At 33.3% G+C, this 17870-nt stretch overlaps 1 protein-coding gene across 10 annotated transcripts; it reads right to left on the bottom strand.

Moving 5' to 3' along the window:
- Positions 1-11536: 11536 nt before the first annotated feature.
- Positions 11537-14696, bottom strand: LOC107879042. 10 transcript variants are annotated; one of them, XR_007045636.1, is made up of 6 exons: positions 13229-14689; positions 13069-13140; positions 12885-12984; positions 12163-12288; positions 11975-12038; positions 11537-11889 (listed from the first exon to the last, which is right to left on the bottom strand). XR_007045636.1 is itself a non-coding variant. In XM_016726176.2 (3 exons), exons 1-3 carry the CDS (start codon positions 14261-14263, stop codon positions 12979-12981), a joined length of 1113 nt encoding a protein of 370 aa, XP_016581662.2. In that variant the 5' UTR covers positions 14264-14690; the 3' UTR covers positions 12296-12978. The 10 variants fall into 10 exon arrangements, 1 of the variants encoding a protein (XP_016581662.2); XR_007045638.1 differs by having other exon boundaries at positions 12163-12282; XR_007045637.1 differs by having other exon boundaries at positions 11537-12026; positions 12163-12282.
- Between the last annotated feature and the right edge of the window lie 3174 nt (positions 14697-17870).

Here is a 17870-nt window from a genome sequence, read left to right as displayed (position 1 = left end):
TTGTAGTGCTGTAGACACTAGATCATTGGTGGAGAAGAGGAAGGATCATAGTGCTTTCACTATACCTTGCACCATTACATTTTCAACTTTGTGCATGCTTTGTATGATGTGGATGCTAGTATCAACCTCATGCCATTTGCGATATTCAAGCAATTGGGGTTGGAAGCTCTAAAACCCACTACCATGAGACTAATAATGGCAGACAAGAGTGTAAAAAAGCCAGTTGGTATTTTAAATGATGTTTTGGTGAAGGTGGCTTCTTTTATTTTTCCTACTATTTTTTTGTCTTAGATTGTAAAGTGGACTTCCAAGTACCGGTTATTCTTGGAAGATCAATTTTGGATACAAGAAGGACATTGATTGATCTAGAGCTGGGACATCTAATGCTGAGATTAGATGATAAATAAATGATATTCAATGTATACAAATCCATGAGGCAGCCTAATGAATTGAGAGTGATATCTATTATTAATATATATGATAAAGAGGCAGATTCATTCGATGATGTAGATTCAACGACTTTGTGGAATGATAGTTTTGATGCAGTTGTTCCTATTGAAGAAAGATTAGGTGTTGAAGCACTTGTAGCAGTAATCATAAATTTTGACTCTGATGGTATCGAGGAGTATGGGGAGTTAGTAAGTGCACTGTATGGGAGTGGTTCTTATAATTTTGCACTAAAGAAGCTTGACTTAGGCTTGAAGAATAGAATGACTCCATCTTCTCACCTATACATTGAGGAACCATCTATATTAGAGTCGAAGGACCTCATATCTCACTTGTGATATGCATTTTTGGAGACCAACAAAATTTTTCTAGTTATTATTACAGCTGATCTGAAAGAGTCAGAGGTAGAAGCATTATTGGATATTTTGTATTATTTCAAGAGGGCCATTGGATGGTCCATTGTAGATATTGTAGGTATTTTTCCTGGTTTTTATACTCACAAAATACAGCTTGAGCCAGATTGTGTTCCATCTATTAACATCAGCATTGACTTAACCCTCCTATGCAGGAGGTGGTTAAGAAAGAGATCATTAAGTGGTTAGATGCTGGTGTCGTATTCCCCATTTCTAATAGTAAGTGGGTCAGTCCGGCATAATGCGTTCCTAATAAATATGGAATTACTGTTGTGCCTAACGAGAAGAATTAGCTAGTGTACAGAAAATTGAATACATGGAATCAGAAGGACTGTTTTTAAATGCCTTTCATAGATCAAATGTTAGACAGGTTAGCAGGCAGAGGATGGTACTATTTTCTTGATGGGTACTTAAGCTACAATCAGATTGCTATTATGCTTGAGGACCAAGAAAAGATAACTTTTACATGTCCTTATGGGAACTTTGCATTCAAACGAATACCATTCGAACTATGCAACGCCTAGCCATCTTTAAAAGATGTATGATGTCTATTTTCTCTAATATGGTCAAAGACACCATTGAAGTTTTTATGGATGATGTTTTGGTGGTTGGTGAATCTTTTGATAACTGTATCATTCACTTGGCAAAGGTTTGACAAAGGTGTGAAGAATTAAACTTGTTACTTAATTGGGAAAAGTGCCATTTTATGGTTAAAGAAGGAATTGTGCTTGGGCACAAGATTTAAAAGAGGGGCATAGAGGTTGATCGAGCAAAGATTGAAGTGATTGAAAAATTACCTTACCCAATTTCTGTGAAGGGAATTCAAAGTTTCCTAGGGAATGTAGGTTTTTACAGGCGCTTTATCAAGGACTTCTCAAAGATTGCTAATCCTCTTTGCAAGCTTCTTGAGAAAGAGGTAAAATTTAATTTTGATGATGCATGTAAGAAGACTTTTAAAAGCCTAAAAGTGAAGTTGGTGACTGCGCCAATCAATGTTTCTCTTGATTGGTCTTTACCTTTTGAGATTATGTGTAATGCTAGAGGAGTGGCCTTCGGGGCTGTACTAGGACAACAGAAAGAAAAGATCCTTCATCCCATCTACTATGTTAGTAAGGCCCTAAATCCTACTCAAAAGAACTATACCGTGATGGAGCAAGAGTTATTGGAAGTGGTTTTTTCCTTTGAAAAGTTTAGATCTTACTTGATTAGAACAAAGGTGATTATGCACACTGATCATGAAACATTGCGGACCTAATGGCTAAAAAAAAATGCAAAGTCTAAGCTTATTCGGTGGGTGCTGTTGTTGCAAGAACAAAAAATCAAGTTGCAAATCACTTGTCTAGACTGGAGGAGGAAGCTATGCAGAAGGTTGCTAATGGGTTAGAGATTTATGACAATTTTCCAAATGAACAAATATTGGCAGCTTTCCAAGATCTTATTCCATGGTTTGCAGATTATTCAAATTAATTAGCCAGTGGTCTAATCCCAGAAGACCTTTCATATCAGAAAAGGAAGAACTTCATGCATGAGGTAAGAAAAATTTTCTGGGATGAACCTTACTTATTCAAAATTTGTGCAAATCGAATCATTCGCACATGTATACGTGAGGTGGAGATGATGAGCATAATTAAAGCTTGTCATTCATCGCCAGTTGGGGGTCATTATAGAGGAGCCCACATAACTCAAAAAAACCCTGCAATGCAGCTACTATTAACAAATCATATACAAAGATACTCATGACTACGCTTATTCTTGTGATCAATGTCAGTGATAAGATACTATTTCTAGAAGACATGAACTACCTATGACCCCTATCTTAGAATTAGAAGTGTTTAATGTATGGGCTATAGATTTCATGGGACCTTTCATGAGTTCATTTGGCATAAAATACATACTTGTGGCTGTAGACGATGTTTGAAAGTAGGTGGAAGCTATTGCATTTCCTAACAATGAAGCACTCAGTGTCAATACGTTCTTGAGAAAAAACATCTTCTCTCGATTTGGCATGCCATGGGCTATTATTAGTGATGAAGGGTCATATTTTGCAATATCTATTCAAGAGTCTTCTTGAGAAATTTGGAGTTAAACACAGGGTGGAAACACCCTATCATTTGCAGACTAGTAGACAAGTTGAAGTGTCCAATAGAGAAATCAAGTCTATATTAGCTAAGATTGTGAATGCCAACAAGACTGATTGGGTAAGAAAGTTAGATGATTAATTGTGAGATTACCACAAAGCTTATAAAACCCTAACAAGTTCCTCACCTTATCAGTTAGTGCATGTCAAGGCTTGCCACTTACCAATTGAGCTTGAGCAGAAGGCTCTATGGGCATTGAAGAAGCTGAATCTAGAGTGGAAGGATATAGCCAAGTCAAGGTTGAATAACATCAATGAGTTGGATGAATTTTGGCTCCGAGCATATGAAAGTTCAGCACAAGGAAAATATAAAGTGGCATCATGACCACAAAATTAAGAAGAGAGTATTCAAAAAAGGTGACCAAGTACTGCTCGATAATTCCAAGCTTCATTTGTTTCTAGGTAAGCTAAGGTCTAGGTGGTATGGTCCATTCACGGTGATAAGAGTCTATCTCTAGGGTGCTTTACAATTGAAGAGGGATGGTGAGCCCCTGTTTAAGGTAAATGGTCAAAGAGTGAAGCACTACTTGGGATATATAAAAGAAGTATTGTAGCAGCTGATATTGACCTTGACGAAGGCTGAGTATTCAAGGAAATTTCATAATTTTACAACATTAATCAAGCGATGTATGAGAGGCAACCCAGGAGGATAGTTGGTTAAATCTGAGTATCCAACTTAGCCACATCGTACCGTGATGTTAAATATAGTGCTGCGTAGGAGGCGACCCATGTTTTTGTACTTATTCACCTCCATCTTTTAGTCCCCGCCATTTGATCTAATCACTTGATCCCAAAAGGTGATAGTGAACTAAGGTTGTAGCTAGATGAAACAAGGCGATGCCCTAATACATAACTGGTAAAGGGTGATATTTATCTTCGTACACACAAGGCAACTGATAATACCTATCTTGTAGACTTTTCATGCAGAACAACAAAATATTTGGGTTGATCAAAAGAAATTTACACAGTTGAGAAGCCACGGGGAACACAAGACTAGTGTTCATCTCATATTGTCTATAACTCAAAAGCATTCAAGATTTGGTTACTACTTATAATTGATAACTAAATCACCCCATTTACCTTACTGTACTTCTTGTGGATTGCATCAAAGTCAATCAACTACTCACATTTCCCTATTGGATCGACCCCAACCTAGTTGGGTTATTATATTTGCAATCGACTACATTATACTTCTAACTAGAGTGTATTTTGAGTGATATCAAATTTTGGCACCATTGTTAGGAATACAGTTTGAGTAGTAAATTGAATTGGTGAAGTTCACAAGTTTTTTTTTCTATTTTTGATTTGGCATACTCTGGTGTATGCCAAGTACTAGAAGTAGAGGCAATCCTTTACTCTCTTTTGATCCAGAACCAGAAAGAATCCTTCAAACATTAAGAAGGATGTCATGACAAGTTTGTGATGGGGTTTAAGACCCCCTACCTATAGATCCACATGTGGTACTCCCACATATTCCATTAGATCCACTGAATATTGTAGACTTGAAGACACAACAACTATTGGAGCGAGAATATAGAGAAGCCAAAGTGGCTAAACTTGCTGCAAATGCGGAGTTAGCTCAGCAAGGTGGACTATCAGTCCTAGACATGTTGTTGATCATCGACTTCAGAGAGATAGAGCTCCATTTATTCTGGAATATCAACACTTAGACCCATATGAGAAGGATGATGAAGATCTGGGTTATGTTAAGACAACTGAGTCTAGAGTCATTGTCCCTCCTGCTTTAGCCCCTAATGTAAAGTTTGATATCATTAGTGCTATGATCTAATTTTTGAATTTGAAGGGTGTATTTTTGGGTACATTAAAGGATGAAGTAAACATGCACCTTACAAATTTTCTCGAGATCTACACATCTTATACTATTCTAGGAGTTGATCAGGAAGTGGTAAGATTGAGGTTGTTCCCATTTTATTTGATAGGAGAAGCATCACTATGGTTAGGGGAACTTCTAAGAGGATCTATCACTACTTAGAATAAGTTGAAGAAATAGTTTCTGAGAAGATTCTTCCCTCCTACACGGATGCTACAATTAAAGGATGAAATTTACAATTTCAGAAAGTTACCTATAGAATCTATGTATGAGGTATGATTTTGATTTAAGAAGAAGCTGATCAGGGTACCAAACCACAAAATTAGAGGATCTATTTTGTCAGAAATCTTCTATAGATCACTGAATGAAAGTTTAAGAGTTATGGAAGATACTATTTTAGGAGGAGCATTTATGAGTATTTGTTGGGATGCTGTGCAGGAAATGCTGGATGATATCGCTATGACCAATATGGGTTGGCATACTAGAGATTCAGAATAAGGCAGTGGTACATATGCTATTGGAGTAACAAATACGTATGGAGAATCAAATGATATAGTATTACAAGAGGTTGCACAACTTCTTATAGATATTGGGTTGCGTATACAATAATTAGCATCAATGAGTGCTGAGAAGGTGAATGCAATTATGGGACAGCGTTCTACTTCCAAACTATTAGAAATTGAATATGAAGAAGAGACAAAGCATCCTGATCGGAGATTGGCGGATTTTCGCCCAAGGCAAGGGAATCAAGGTTGAAACTATTATAATGATAGATACAGAGATAGGAGTAGAGATAGAGATGGTGATTGGTGGCATAAATATGTCTATAAGGGGAAGAGTGACAAGTGTATTCTACTAGGTAGCCGAGATTCAGAGTAGAATAGAGGTACTTTTGACTAAGCTGGTCAAAGGGTAAGAAATTTAAGAGAACTGCCTGAAGGATATCAAAGCTGATCTGTCAGGATTAAACAAAAGAGTTGATTCATATGCTATAACAATCACGTAGGTTGACCAATAATTTGGTCAGATGTCAACCACAGTAAATCAGAGACAACCTGTCACTTTTCAAAGCAATATAGTGGTAAATCCTAGAAATGATAGTCAATGCCATGTCATTACCACTTGGAGTAGTAAAGTCACTACATATCCACCTGTACCCTCTGTTGATAAGCAAAATAATGATGATCAGTTAGTTGATGTAGTATGTAGTAGAAAGCAGAATGAAGGAGAAAAGAAGGCTACAGAGCCTGTGCTGAAACCCATTCCAAAACCTCTTACTCCTTATCCACAAAGGCTCAAAAAGAAACAAAAAGATGTTAAGTACCAAAAGTTTTTATCTATGCTAAAAAAACTGTTAGTCAACATACCATTAATAGAGACATTAGAGCAAGTGCCTGGATATGCAAAATTCATGAAGGATCTAATCACCAAGAAGAGAACAGTCAGTTATGAGCTAGTTGACAATGTTCATCATTGTAGTGTTGTAGACACTAGATCATTGGTGGAGAAGAGGAAGGATCCTAGTGCTTTCACTATACCTTGCACCATTACATTTTCAACTTTGTGCATGCTTTGTATGATTTGGGTGCTAGTATCAACCTCATGCCATTTGCGGTATTCAAGCAATTGGGGTTGGAAGCTCTAAAACCCACTACCAAGAGACTAATAATGGCAGACAAGAGTGTGAAAAAGCCAGTTGGTATTTTAAATGATGTTTTGGTGAAGGTGGCTTCTTTTATTTTTCCTACTAGTTTTTTGTCTTAGATTGTGAAGTGGACTTCCAAGTACCAGTTATTCTTGGAAGATCATTTTTGGATACAAGAAGGACATTGATTAATCTGGATCTGGTACATCTAATGCTGAGATTAAATGATGAATAAATGATATTCAATGTATACAAATCCATGAGGCAGCCTAATGAATTGAGAGTGATATCTTTTATTAATATGTATGATAAAGAGGCAGATTCATTCCATGATGTAGATGCAGCGACTTTGTGGGATGATGGTTTTGATGCAGTTGTTCCTATTGACGAAAGATTAGGTGTTGAAGCACTTGTAGCAGTGATCAAAAATACATAATACAATTTGCTATGTTATGTAATTATAAAACTGTTACTATGAAACTCATAATTAAGGGGATAAGTACGCTATTTCTAAAATTTTTCCTTTTTTTATTTCAACTTATGTGATGTAAATAAAATTTAGATAATTAATTATTAAAATAATTTAAGTTTTTAATTATTGTGATTTATAATATTTTTTTTTCTATTTCAATTTAAGTGACAATGATATAATTTTGAGAGTCAGCTAAATATTTTATATTTTTAAAATTGTTAATTATATGATTTATAATATTGTTTACATAATTTTTCAATAAGATATGAATACTCTCTTCGTCCCAATTTATGCGGCATAGATAAAATTTTGACACTCAATCAATTTTTTAAATATTTTTCTTAATTATTGTTATTTACAGTACTTTTTATTTCATTTTCAAATAATATATGTTGCTTTATATCTTCCTCTGTCCCGTCTCAATTTATATGACACTAATTTAATTTTGATAGTCAATCAACTTTTTTATGTTGACATATCATTTTGTTATTCTTAATTTTCTAATACATAAATGACTTATAATAAGGGGTGGTATAGTAAAATCATCATTTGAAGGACGGCAATTTAATTTAAAATATCAAGAGTTAATTTCGCATTTTATGTCTAGTTTATCTTTTTATTAAATATTATTTATTTTTTTGATGCCTAGATGACTAGTAATAATTAATTAAGAGTGATTGATCATGTTACTCCTATAAAAATAAACATAATTTTATCATATCTAATAGTAATCATCGATAACTCACCGGAGTAGTATATTAATTAAAAACATGATGCTATATTTTGCATATACAAAATATGATGTTATTAAACATTATTGGATAGTACATTATGTTTATCTCTCACAATAATAAAATTTTATTATATATTTTTCTTTATTTCTTTTTTACTTGATACATATTTACCCAACACAAATCTTAAGAAAATATTCATTAGGAATTTATTTTATTAAATTAAATTTATTAATTTTGTACTTTAAAAATTTAAAGTTAAGTTTAAATATTAGTATTTCTATATAAGAAAAAAATAATTTTAAAATTTAAATTTACTAAAATAAATAGTAAAAAAAAAATTAACTTTGAATATAAAAGTCAATTAAAATAATAAAATTAATTTACTTTAAATATTTAGTTGCAATTAATAAAGATAAAATTATTATATTATTAAATTACTTAAATTTAAGATGTTATATTTTGCATATAGAAAATATGATATTATTAAACATTATTTGATAGTGCATTATGTTTATCTCTCACAATAATAAAAGTTTACTATATATTTTTCTTTATTTCCTTTTTACTTGATACATATTGACCCAACACAAATCTTAAGAAAATATTCATTAAGAATTTATTTTATTAAATTGTATTTATTAAATTTGTATTTTAAAAAGTTAAAGTAAAGTTTAAATATTAGTATTTCCATATAAGAAAAAAATAATATTAAAATTTAAATATACTTAAATAAAAAAAAATTGAATATAAAAGTCAATTAAAATAATAAATTTGATTTACTTTAAATATTTAGTCGCAATTAATTAAGATAAAATTATCATATTATTAAATTACTTAAATTTAAATAATTTAAATTAAATCTATGCAAATTTGAGGGCAATCTTGAAAATAAATAGAACAAGTTGAAATTTTTTTAAGGGCATGGTCTGTAATTAAAAAAAAATTGTGGGCATTTTTTAAAGTTATTAATAAGGTACAACTAACATAGCACAAAAATTATATTCTTTAAGCAGCTTTTTCTTGAAAAGACTAAAATACCCTCAAAATTGATTTTAATGTCAAGCAGACATGTTAAAGGTTCCTCTTCTATAATCTCTCTATATAAAGGAGGATTAGAGGCATGCTGATGTGGCATGCCTCAAAACGCAGCATTCCTGTTTATCTGATTTCTGATTTTTATGAGTTCTTACCACATTGTTTTGCATTTTTCCCTTTAAAAAAGGCTTTGCAAAATTAAAATAATCCATTTCGGTGTCATCTTTACTGCACAATGAAGAAAAATAAAAAACGTTTAAGAATGGAGACTTTTGCCTTTTCAAGTTCTCCATTCTTAGACGTTCACAGTATTGTGTATATGGACAATTACAGAATGTTTCTAGGTCAATCTAGAGAAATAGTGTGAATAATATTTTAACTTTAATACTAGATGGATTTTTAATATTAGGACTTGGACTTCGATGTTATCTGGGTATGAGAAAAATGAGAGGTTTTGTGATGTTGTTGATGTGTTTGAAGCAATGCCTGAGAAGAATGTCGTGCCATATAATGCGATGTTGAGTGGGTATTTGGGGATTGGTGATTTTATGAGTGCATGAAAAATGTTTGATGAAATGGGTGAGAAAAATTTTGCATCTTGAAACGCGATGATTAATGGGTAGGTGAAGGTGGGTAGGATGAGGGAAGCGTGTGAGTTGTTTGATAAAATGCCGGAGAGAAATGAGGTAGCGTGAAGGTGGTTTGTGGATATGCGTAGGAGGGGAGTGATGTCGGATCAGAAGATGTTCTTGGCTGTTTTATCGGTGGTTATTGGATTAGATAATGTAGTAACCCTTGCGAATTTAGTGACATTGGCTATGAAAATGGGGTATAGCGAGGATGTTGTAGAAACTGCGATTTTGAATGCATTCACGCGAGTTAGGAATTTGGATATGGCGTTGAGGTATTTTGGGAATTTGCCAAGTACTTTGTGGACAACGATGATTTCAGCTCTCCCGCAGTGTGGTAGTTGGAAGATGCAGTTGCACGTTATAGATAAGTTCCCGAATAGACTGTTGAGACACAAACTGCGATAATGACTGCATATGCTCAGAGCGGGAGGATAGTTGAGGCGAGGCAAGTGTTTAACGACATTCCGAACCCAAACGTCCTTAGTTGAAATGCTCTGCTAGCTGGATATATGCGCAATGGCATGGTTGACAAGGCTAAGGAGTTGTTCAAGCAAATGACTACAAGGAATGTAGCATGTTGGGCGGCAATGATTTATGGGCTAATGCATATAATGGTCAGTGTGGAATCTCTGGAGTTGATGGCTCAGATGCATATACTAGGGAACATTCCAAGCGATTCGAGCTTAACAAGTGCTCTTTTGGCATGTGCAAACATTGGAGACGTTGAGGTGCGGGGGACAGATACATTCTCTTTCATTCAAAGCAGGGTGCTAGTATAATCCATACGTCGGAATGTATTGATAACTATGTAGTGTCAATATTGAGGCAAGGGTTTCCAAAACAAGATAAGATGAAAATAGTAAAGAACTGCTCCGGCAGCAGTTTTAAATCTATTTTGTTTTAATTTTGTAATTTAAGTTTTATTTCTTTGGAGTTTGTTATTTACAGAAATCTATAGCTATATTTACATGTTCACATAATTGCGGACAATGAAGAATTCGAGAAGTGAAATGTCACGTCTCTTAGGCTAGAATTTGTATTTATTTTTTCTAGATTTTTTTGGCCTCTTTTTATAATTTTTTTTTTATTTACATGTTCACATAATTGCGGACAATGGAGAATACAAGAAGTGAAATGTCACGTCTCTTAGGCTAGAATTTGTATTTTTTTTTCTAAATTTTTCTGTCCTCTTTTTTTATTTTTTTAAATATTTGCAATAAAAAAAAATACTCTATATAAAAGTTCATAATTGTATATATTCATTGCTCAAAAAGAGACATAAGAGTATAAATAATTTTAATAAATAAATTCATTAAATGGAAAGACTTTATTGCACCAATCAGTTTTGATATCCTTTCATGTCACGTAAAATGCTGTCTTTTTTAAAGTTTTATGTAATTTTTTTTGGTTTCCCAAGTTTTATGTAATTTTTTTTGGTTTCCCAAGGTATCCCCACAGCCGACAGCCGTGAGACTAACCCTCTGTTCTTCTGTCAGCACACTAAGCGATAGGAAACTGACCACAGAGTTTGCTCTATCCACCAGAGGCGGGGATCGAACCCCGACCTCTTACTTAAGGGACAAAGTTTTATGTAATTTGTTTCATTATTTTCATGAACATGGTGTATAAAACACAAACCCAACTTTATAACTATGAAAAAGGATAACTATAAAAGAGGATGGAAGATAAGTGGATAGCTGCTAATTGTGTTGTTATATTTTCTTCTAAATATGTTTAATAATTTTTAATTTTTTTTAATATTATCTAACTTTTTAAAACTTCTCGAATGAGCAGGAGAATCCTTCTTACAAGAGCAACAATCAATAGTGGAAGGTAGAAGGATAACAATATTTGTTATTTATAGCCTCTTTTTTGAGGAGATAGAACTTTGATTTTTTGAGGAGATAGAACTTTGATTTTTTGAGGAGATAGAACTTTCAAAATCAAAGTAATGCTAATTTTTTATTAAATCAAACTCTTTAAATTATGGAATAACTAAACTAACACTAAAGCACAACTATGAAATAGTAGTTGACATAACTAATTACGCACAAAACAATTACTAAAATTCTTTATTTTAATTTGTATTCCACGATTATAATTTTTTAAATTTTTTTAATCTCATCTTCATTTCATTTAAATATATAAAAGAAAGTTATAGAAAAACAAAAAATTTATCATCCAACAAAATACATATAAACTCAAGTAAGAATTTATATTCAATTAACTATATCCAATTAATTATCACTAGTGTGTAATAAAAATATATCATTTTCTTTATAATAATTTGCAACAATATCTATTAATATAAATTTACTAATGTTATTTCTAACTGCGCAAGCGCGGCCATTATCACTAGTATAATAATAATACCAAAATAAGGTTGAGTTCATGATAACAAACTAAACAGAAAATCCAGAAACAGTGGAATACCAGACTAGACCTACCCCATCACACAGATGCACAGAGCAGACGGAGAGCACCTAAATCTGCAATCACACAATCACACGGTATGTTGCAACACCAACGTACAGGTTCCCTGCCTATGATCAGGAAGCAGGGAAAGAAATTATAGTCAATGATGAGAAGGTAAAACTCTTATCATGAGAAAATACACAAAGTTGGAACCTGGATGATGTTCTTCACCTTCATAATTTATCCACTTAACCAAGCCAGGTCACTGTAAGGCCGCCTAAAACCATGGGTTAGTTGTAAAGTTCAAATATGTAGCAGTTTACGAAGTAACAGAACCTTTTCGCTTTTGTATATTCAAAACGAATTACATGTTCGAATATGATATATTACATCCCACTGACCTAGTTGTTACTCAGTGGGATGGATGATGATGAGTAGCTCGTCCGCTTAGCCTCCCAGAAGAGAATTGTGTTGGATAACAATTTTTAACAGTTCATCGTTTAAGAGTTAAAATATCATTCCTGAAACTTAAAAGATCCAAAACCACAATAAAATTTCACTCAGAAAACCAAATCAAACTGTACTTGAACAAATTATTTTGATTGAATTAAGATCATGTATCCGCCCTTACGAATCTTTGCATCATTTTCATGCTGAAAGGACAACAACAACAAGCCCACACAGTGAAGTCTGCGGAGGGTAAAATGTACACAGTCCATACCGCTACCCGAAGAAGTAGAGAGGCTGTTTCCGACCCCTGGCTCAAGATAAAAAAAAATTCATGCTGAAAGGAGAAAAGAATAAAGGACACTACTCTTGCCTCCTGACAACTGGGCCTTCCACTACAATATGCTCATTCTGTCTTTTCGAATGAAGGCAAAACAAGAACAGGACCATTGAAAGAATTTCCAATTAACTTGTTCGAAAGCCATATTTACATCTGCAACTAAGGATGAAATCAAAGAACTAAATTTCAGCTTTCTTTATCATTAAAAAAAAATTAAAGAACTAAACTTCAGCTGCTATTCCTAAAACCTAATGAAAAACTAGTGCTGAAGGAGAGCACAGTAAAAAAAAAAGTTTATTCTTCCTTTCATCTTTTACAGATAAGAATTGATTATACCTCCAATGCAATAATAAAATTTTGAAGCCATCAACTTCAAACTTCCACAAAAACTAAGGACATTCGAAGGACAACCACCTTTGAAGGATTCCTTTTAACCCTGCAAAGAAAATCAGGTTGTCGTAAACACAACGAAATAACTGAGAATATAAGATCTAATTTTATTGAACAGTGAATTATATACCTTTGGAAGATTTTCGCAAACTTTATACGAATCAGGAGTTATTGAAGCTAGCCATAAACCAGGGAAGAGGGTCTGCAAAAAAAATAAAAATTCAAATTAGTCGATGACGAGAAATTATTATTAGCAAAATAGACGGAGAAAAGTGATGATAAATTCTCACATCAAGTTGTTTCTGAACAGCCTTTACTCTCTTCTTAGGTCTTCTAGCAGCCTTTGATCCAGTCATAGAATATATATCTTCATCAATTTCTTCTCTAGTAAGGGCTATTGAGAACCTATGCCTTTTTTCCTTCTTCTGAGCAGCGTTTGATTCATTATTTCCTGGCTTATTCACATTTATGAGAGGCGATTGAGATTTGGTCTCCAGCATCACCGATCCACTGGCTCGAAATGGACCTCCATTCAGATTCAATGATTTGTGTATAGGTTTTCTGGGTCTCAGATTCCACGTCTTTGGTGCTGATTCTTCAGCAGCTTCATCATCAGCACTAACAGTAACCCCTTTTCCCTCCTCTTGAGATTCATCACCCTTTTGCCCCCCTTCATGGATTTCCTCGGCCTTGTTTTTCCTCGGGATTCTGAGCAAGATTTTCGATCTGCCTTCTTTATTCCCAGGCGCATCAGTCTCTACTACTTTATTGTGCTTCTTATCTGATTTCTCACAGATCCCTTTCTTCGTACTCTCAGGTGCTGATATTCGTGAATGTCTATACTCGATAACACTCCTGTCCTTGTCCGATTCATGAACAGATACGCCGTACATTGGAGAGTGACGCGACGGCACAGATTCCCGCATCGGAGATTGACGTGATGACACAGGGTCACGCATGGAAGACTGGAGAAACGCCGTGATGGATTCACGCATCGGAGATCGGCGAGCCGCCCCAACGAATTCAGGCATCGGAGACCGTCGAGATGCCGCAACTGATTCATGCATCGGAGACTGACGAACGGCTGCAACAGAATCGCGCATAGGAGAGTGACGCGACGCCGCAAGGGATTCACGCATTGGAGACTGAGACTGTGACTGGCGCAGCGGTGAATCGTGCCGAGACGGCGACGAAGAATCGGAAGAAAGCTTTTTGGAACGGCGGCGCTGGTGGTTATTGGAATGATGATTCTTCTTCCATTTCAAGTGGGGTAAAGCAAAGTTATGAAGTGGGTTATTAGACTTGGCTGGAACTGTAGAAGCCATATTAATTCCTTTTATCTCCAGTCACTTCTATCGATTTCACAGAACAAAAATTTCCAAATCTTTTCTTCAATCAGCCGATCAGGTAATTTGCTGCTCTGATTTACACAATAGCGATAACTAAGAAGCTATCAAGGCGATTCACTCATGAAAATCCAAAAAATCCTCATTGTGACATCTAATCAGTAGTTAATCATACTGATGAATACTGTAAAGCAAAGAAGGTGATGTCTATTGAGTTTTTGATATATTATTTTGAATTAAATTGTTTGGAATGGCTAAAAAGGATGAATTTTATATATGGAAGAGACAACTTTGGATGGGAGATCAAAAAAACCCTAAAGGGAGAGAGAGAGAGAGGGGGCGATGGCTTGAAAAAAAGAAGTGAAAGAATAGTGTATAGAGCAAGGGGTCGTTTAGTGTGAGAAAACACATAATTTTGGAAAATTTTTTGATCTATTATTTAATTATCAATATTTGAAATAACTTATCTTGGGACTAATAAATATTATCGAAATAAGCGAATAACAATTTCAAGATAATTTATCCTTGAAATAAGTTATAAAATGATAAAATAATCCCTAAATTCTCTGATTATCAATTTATATATATTATTTTACTTATTTTTTTTATAAAATATATGGTATTTGTATAACGAGATAGATTGAATTTTAATGCAAATGAATATGACACTTATCATATGAAGTTCAAATTTTTAGATGAGATGAAAAAATAAATTACAAAATTTTGTGTATAATTTTTTGTTATTTCTACACAAGTTTTTCAGCGTTTTTATTTTACTTTTTCTTTCAATTTACTCAAATATTTTTATCAAAAAAATCAAAAAAGAAAATCTAACTACTACACGATTCATCGTTATATATGTTTTGGAGAAAGTAAAAAATTCAAATTTACAAATAAAGAGAAAAATCATATGAATCAAATAAATATTTTTTTATGTTGAGTAATGGAGAATCTAGCTTCAAAACTATAGCTAATAACATTTTTTCAAATGATTTTACTGATATATATATATATATATATATATATATATTACTTTACTTTACTACTATATAAGAGAAAATGTGAAATTTTAGTAGTCCTCACATCAATTTTATTTTATCATTTTATTCCTAATTTAAATTTTAATTACTCTATAAATTTTTATTCATGTTGATAAATTTGAACAATTATATGAGCTTACTAAATGCTACAAAAGTGATGAGTAGTGGAAAAATGATAGTGACATCATAAAAACTATTTATACAATCAAGTTCAAAATTGATGCAAAGATTTATTATCTTTCTATTTTGTAGAAATATTTATTAGTCGTACTTTAGATTTTCATTTTTCCTAACAAATTTATCATGGACATAAATTTTTATTTTTCCTAAAAAATTTATCATGAAAAAGTTATTAAAGTATGTTGACATTCCATTTCTAACTTAATACATGCTTAATTATTAAATAAAAAAATATTTAAACTTTTATTTTTTTAAAAATACAATTTGACTCTCCAAATAATAATGATACTAAAAATTGAAAAATGAGAGTAATTCTTTTTCACATTTTTTATGATGATTTTTTTTGACAAAAAAAAATGAGATTATCAATATTTTATGGAATTTAGAACAAAATAAGTAGTTTAATATGAAATATTAGAGCTTCATACACATTTAAGAAATATCAACATAAATTTCTTAACATATATTTTTAGGAAAAAGAAACTAATAAAGTTAAAAAAAAATTAGTAACTTTTTAATTTCTTTTGTATGATTTAATATGAAGGAAAATAATTAAGCTAAGTATTGTGAAGGATATTTTAGTAAACAAACAATATATTTTTATAAACAATGCACTGTATATTATTTTTAGTGCCACGAACCAAATAACCACTAAAAAATAATAGTAGGATAACTTATCTCAGGACAATTAATCCCAGCATAACTTATCCCGGTATAACTTATTTTCAAACCAAACGACACCTTAGATTAGATAACAATCCTAAATCGTGCGATGCAGATGGGAGCTTCTATTGTGTATTTCTAATTTTAATCCCATCTTTTTTAAAGTTCCTCAGAATTTTCATTGATAGCTGAGGTAAAGGAAAAGCAAGATAGTGAATCTATTTTGCTTAGGTTGAAAGTACCAATCCAGAGTCAGAAGGTTGAGGTTTTTCTTTCAAGGGAGATGGTGTTTTTCGTTGTCAGGACAGACTATTTGTTCCAAATATAGATAACTTGAGACATCGAATGCTAGCAGAGCTCACAGTTCTCGATATTTCATTCACCTAGGAGTCATTAAGATGTACCGTGATTTACTGGCACAATTCGAACTAGGGCCTAGTCGTATAGGGTATCTCAAATTGAACCAGGATCGAAAACCATACCCAATATGCAATCATTAACCGCCCTGCATCCCATGTCAGATGAATTCTGAACATATAACAGGATAAAACAATATAAGTTTAAAGACAATAAAGTTAGTCTATAACCATAACCAAACAGTTACTACCAAATATCCAATTTATACCAATCCCAATGTCAATATCAATACCAATGCTAACACTAACACCAATACCATTTAAGTCTATAGTAGTTCGAAAAAGCCTTTAACCAGAATTAAAGAATATCCGATCGGTACATGCTCCCGACCATGGCCAAAATCAAAATAAAAGAAATAACAATAATGAAAAGAAGTTCATAGCATGAAATAGGGTCTTCCGGAGTATGAAAGATCACCACTTCAATTTGACTTTAAGTTATCCCTGAATCCAAGTCACTGAGTAGGAGGAATGATAGTATGCTCGATTTCTGCACCGCATAGGGATACAACACCCGAAGACGGTTAGCGGCATGAACGCTAGCATGTAACTCAGGGATAAAGACAAAATAATATCATCATTCAAAACTGAATCAAATAACCATATGTAATCACATATATACATATATATCGTGTCGGGATAGGAAACAAGGTTTAAGATACATTTAAAACCTTAACCTGGACTGTGTAGCTCTGTCATCCTAAAGGCACCCAAGGGCTATATGGGTTCAGCTCCCCCTATTGAAAGTACCCCAGTATGTGTTAGCCGCACATACTGGAGAAACAAAAAATCTGAGATGACTAGTACATCTCCCAAAATATAAAGTGTGACAGCATGCACACGGTCAATATGACCAAACCTCACATTGGCAAACATTAGTTTCTAGTATCGATTCTCCTTGGGACCTCCACCTTCCACGGCTTTGCTACACAACCCCCTTTAAGTCCATATTAAAATTATTTACACATTCCCAACCATTTACCAAGGAGTCTTTTAATTAGGCATTCACCATAGGTATCATCATACCAAAATTAGAGCTTGCAAGTCTATTCCAATTATGCCATATAAACCATTAAACCAAAATCATTGCCAGCAAGGACTTTCCGAAGTCATTTAAAACCAAACCAAATTATTTCATGTTCCATTACTATTTGTGCGATGGATTAATTCAAAGTAATAGTCACCAAACACCTTGGGCATTTTATTGAACCCCTAGTTCAAATTTCCACCTTTTCATAACTACTAATCAATTTTACAAAACAAGATTGGGGTTATAATCACACAAAA

Source organism: Capsicum annuum, chromosome 10 (assembly GCF_002878395.1).
Source record: "Capsicum annuum cultivar UCD-10X-F1 chromosome 10, UCD10Xv1.1, whole genome shotgun sequence".
NCBI lineage: Eukaryota > Viridiplantae > Streptophyta > Magnoliopsida > Solanales > Solanaceae > Capsicum > Capsicum annuum.
This window is presented reverse-complemented; position numbering and strand designations above follow the sequence as displayed.

Bases quoted from the DNA above. Each gene is read 5' to 3' on its own strand.
- LOC107879042 (XM_016726176.2), bottom strand. From the start codon at position 14,263: ATGGCTTCTACAGTTCCAGCCAAGTCTAATAACCCACTTCATAACTTT. The intron at 13,141-13,228 runs GTGAGAATTTAT...TTTTTTTTGCAG, and splicing joins CTGTTCAGAAACAACTTGAT to ACCCTCTTCCCTGGTTTATG.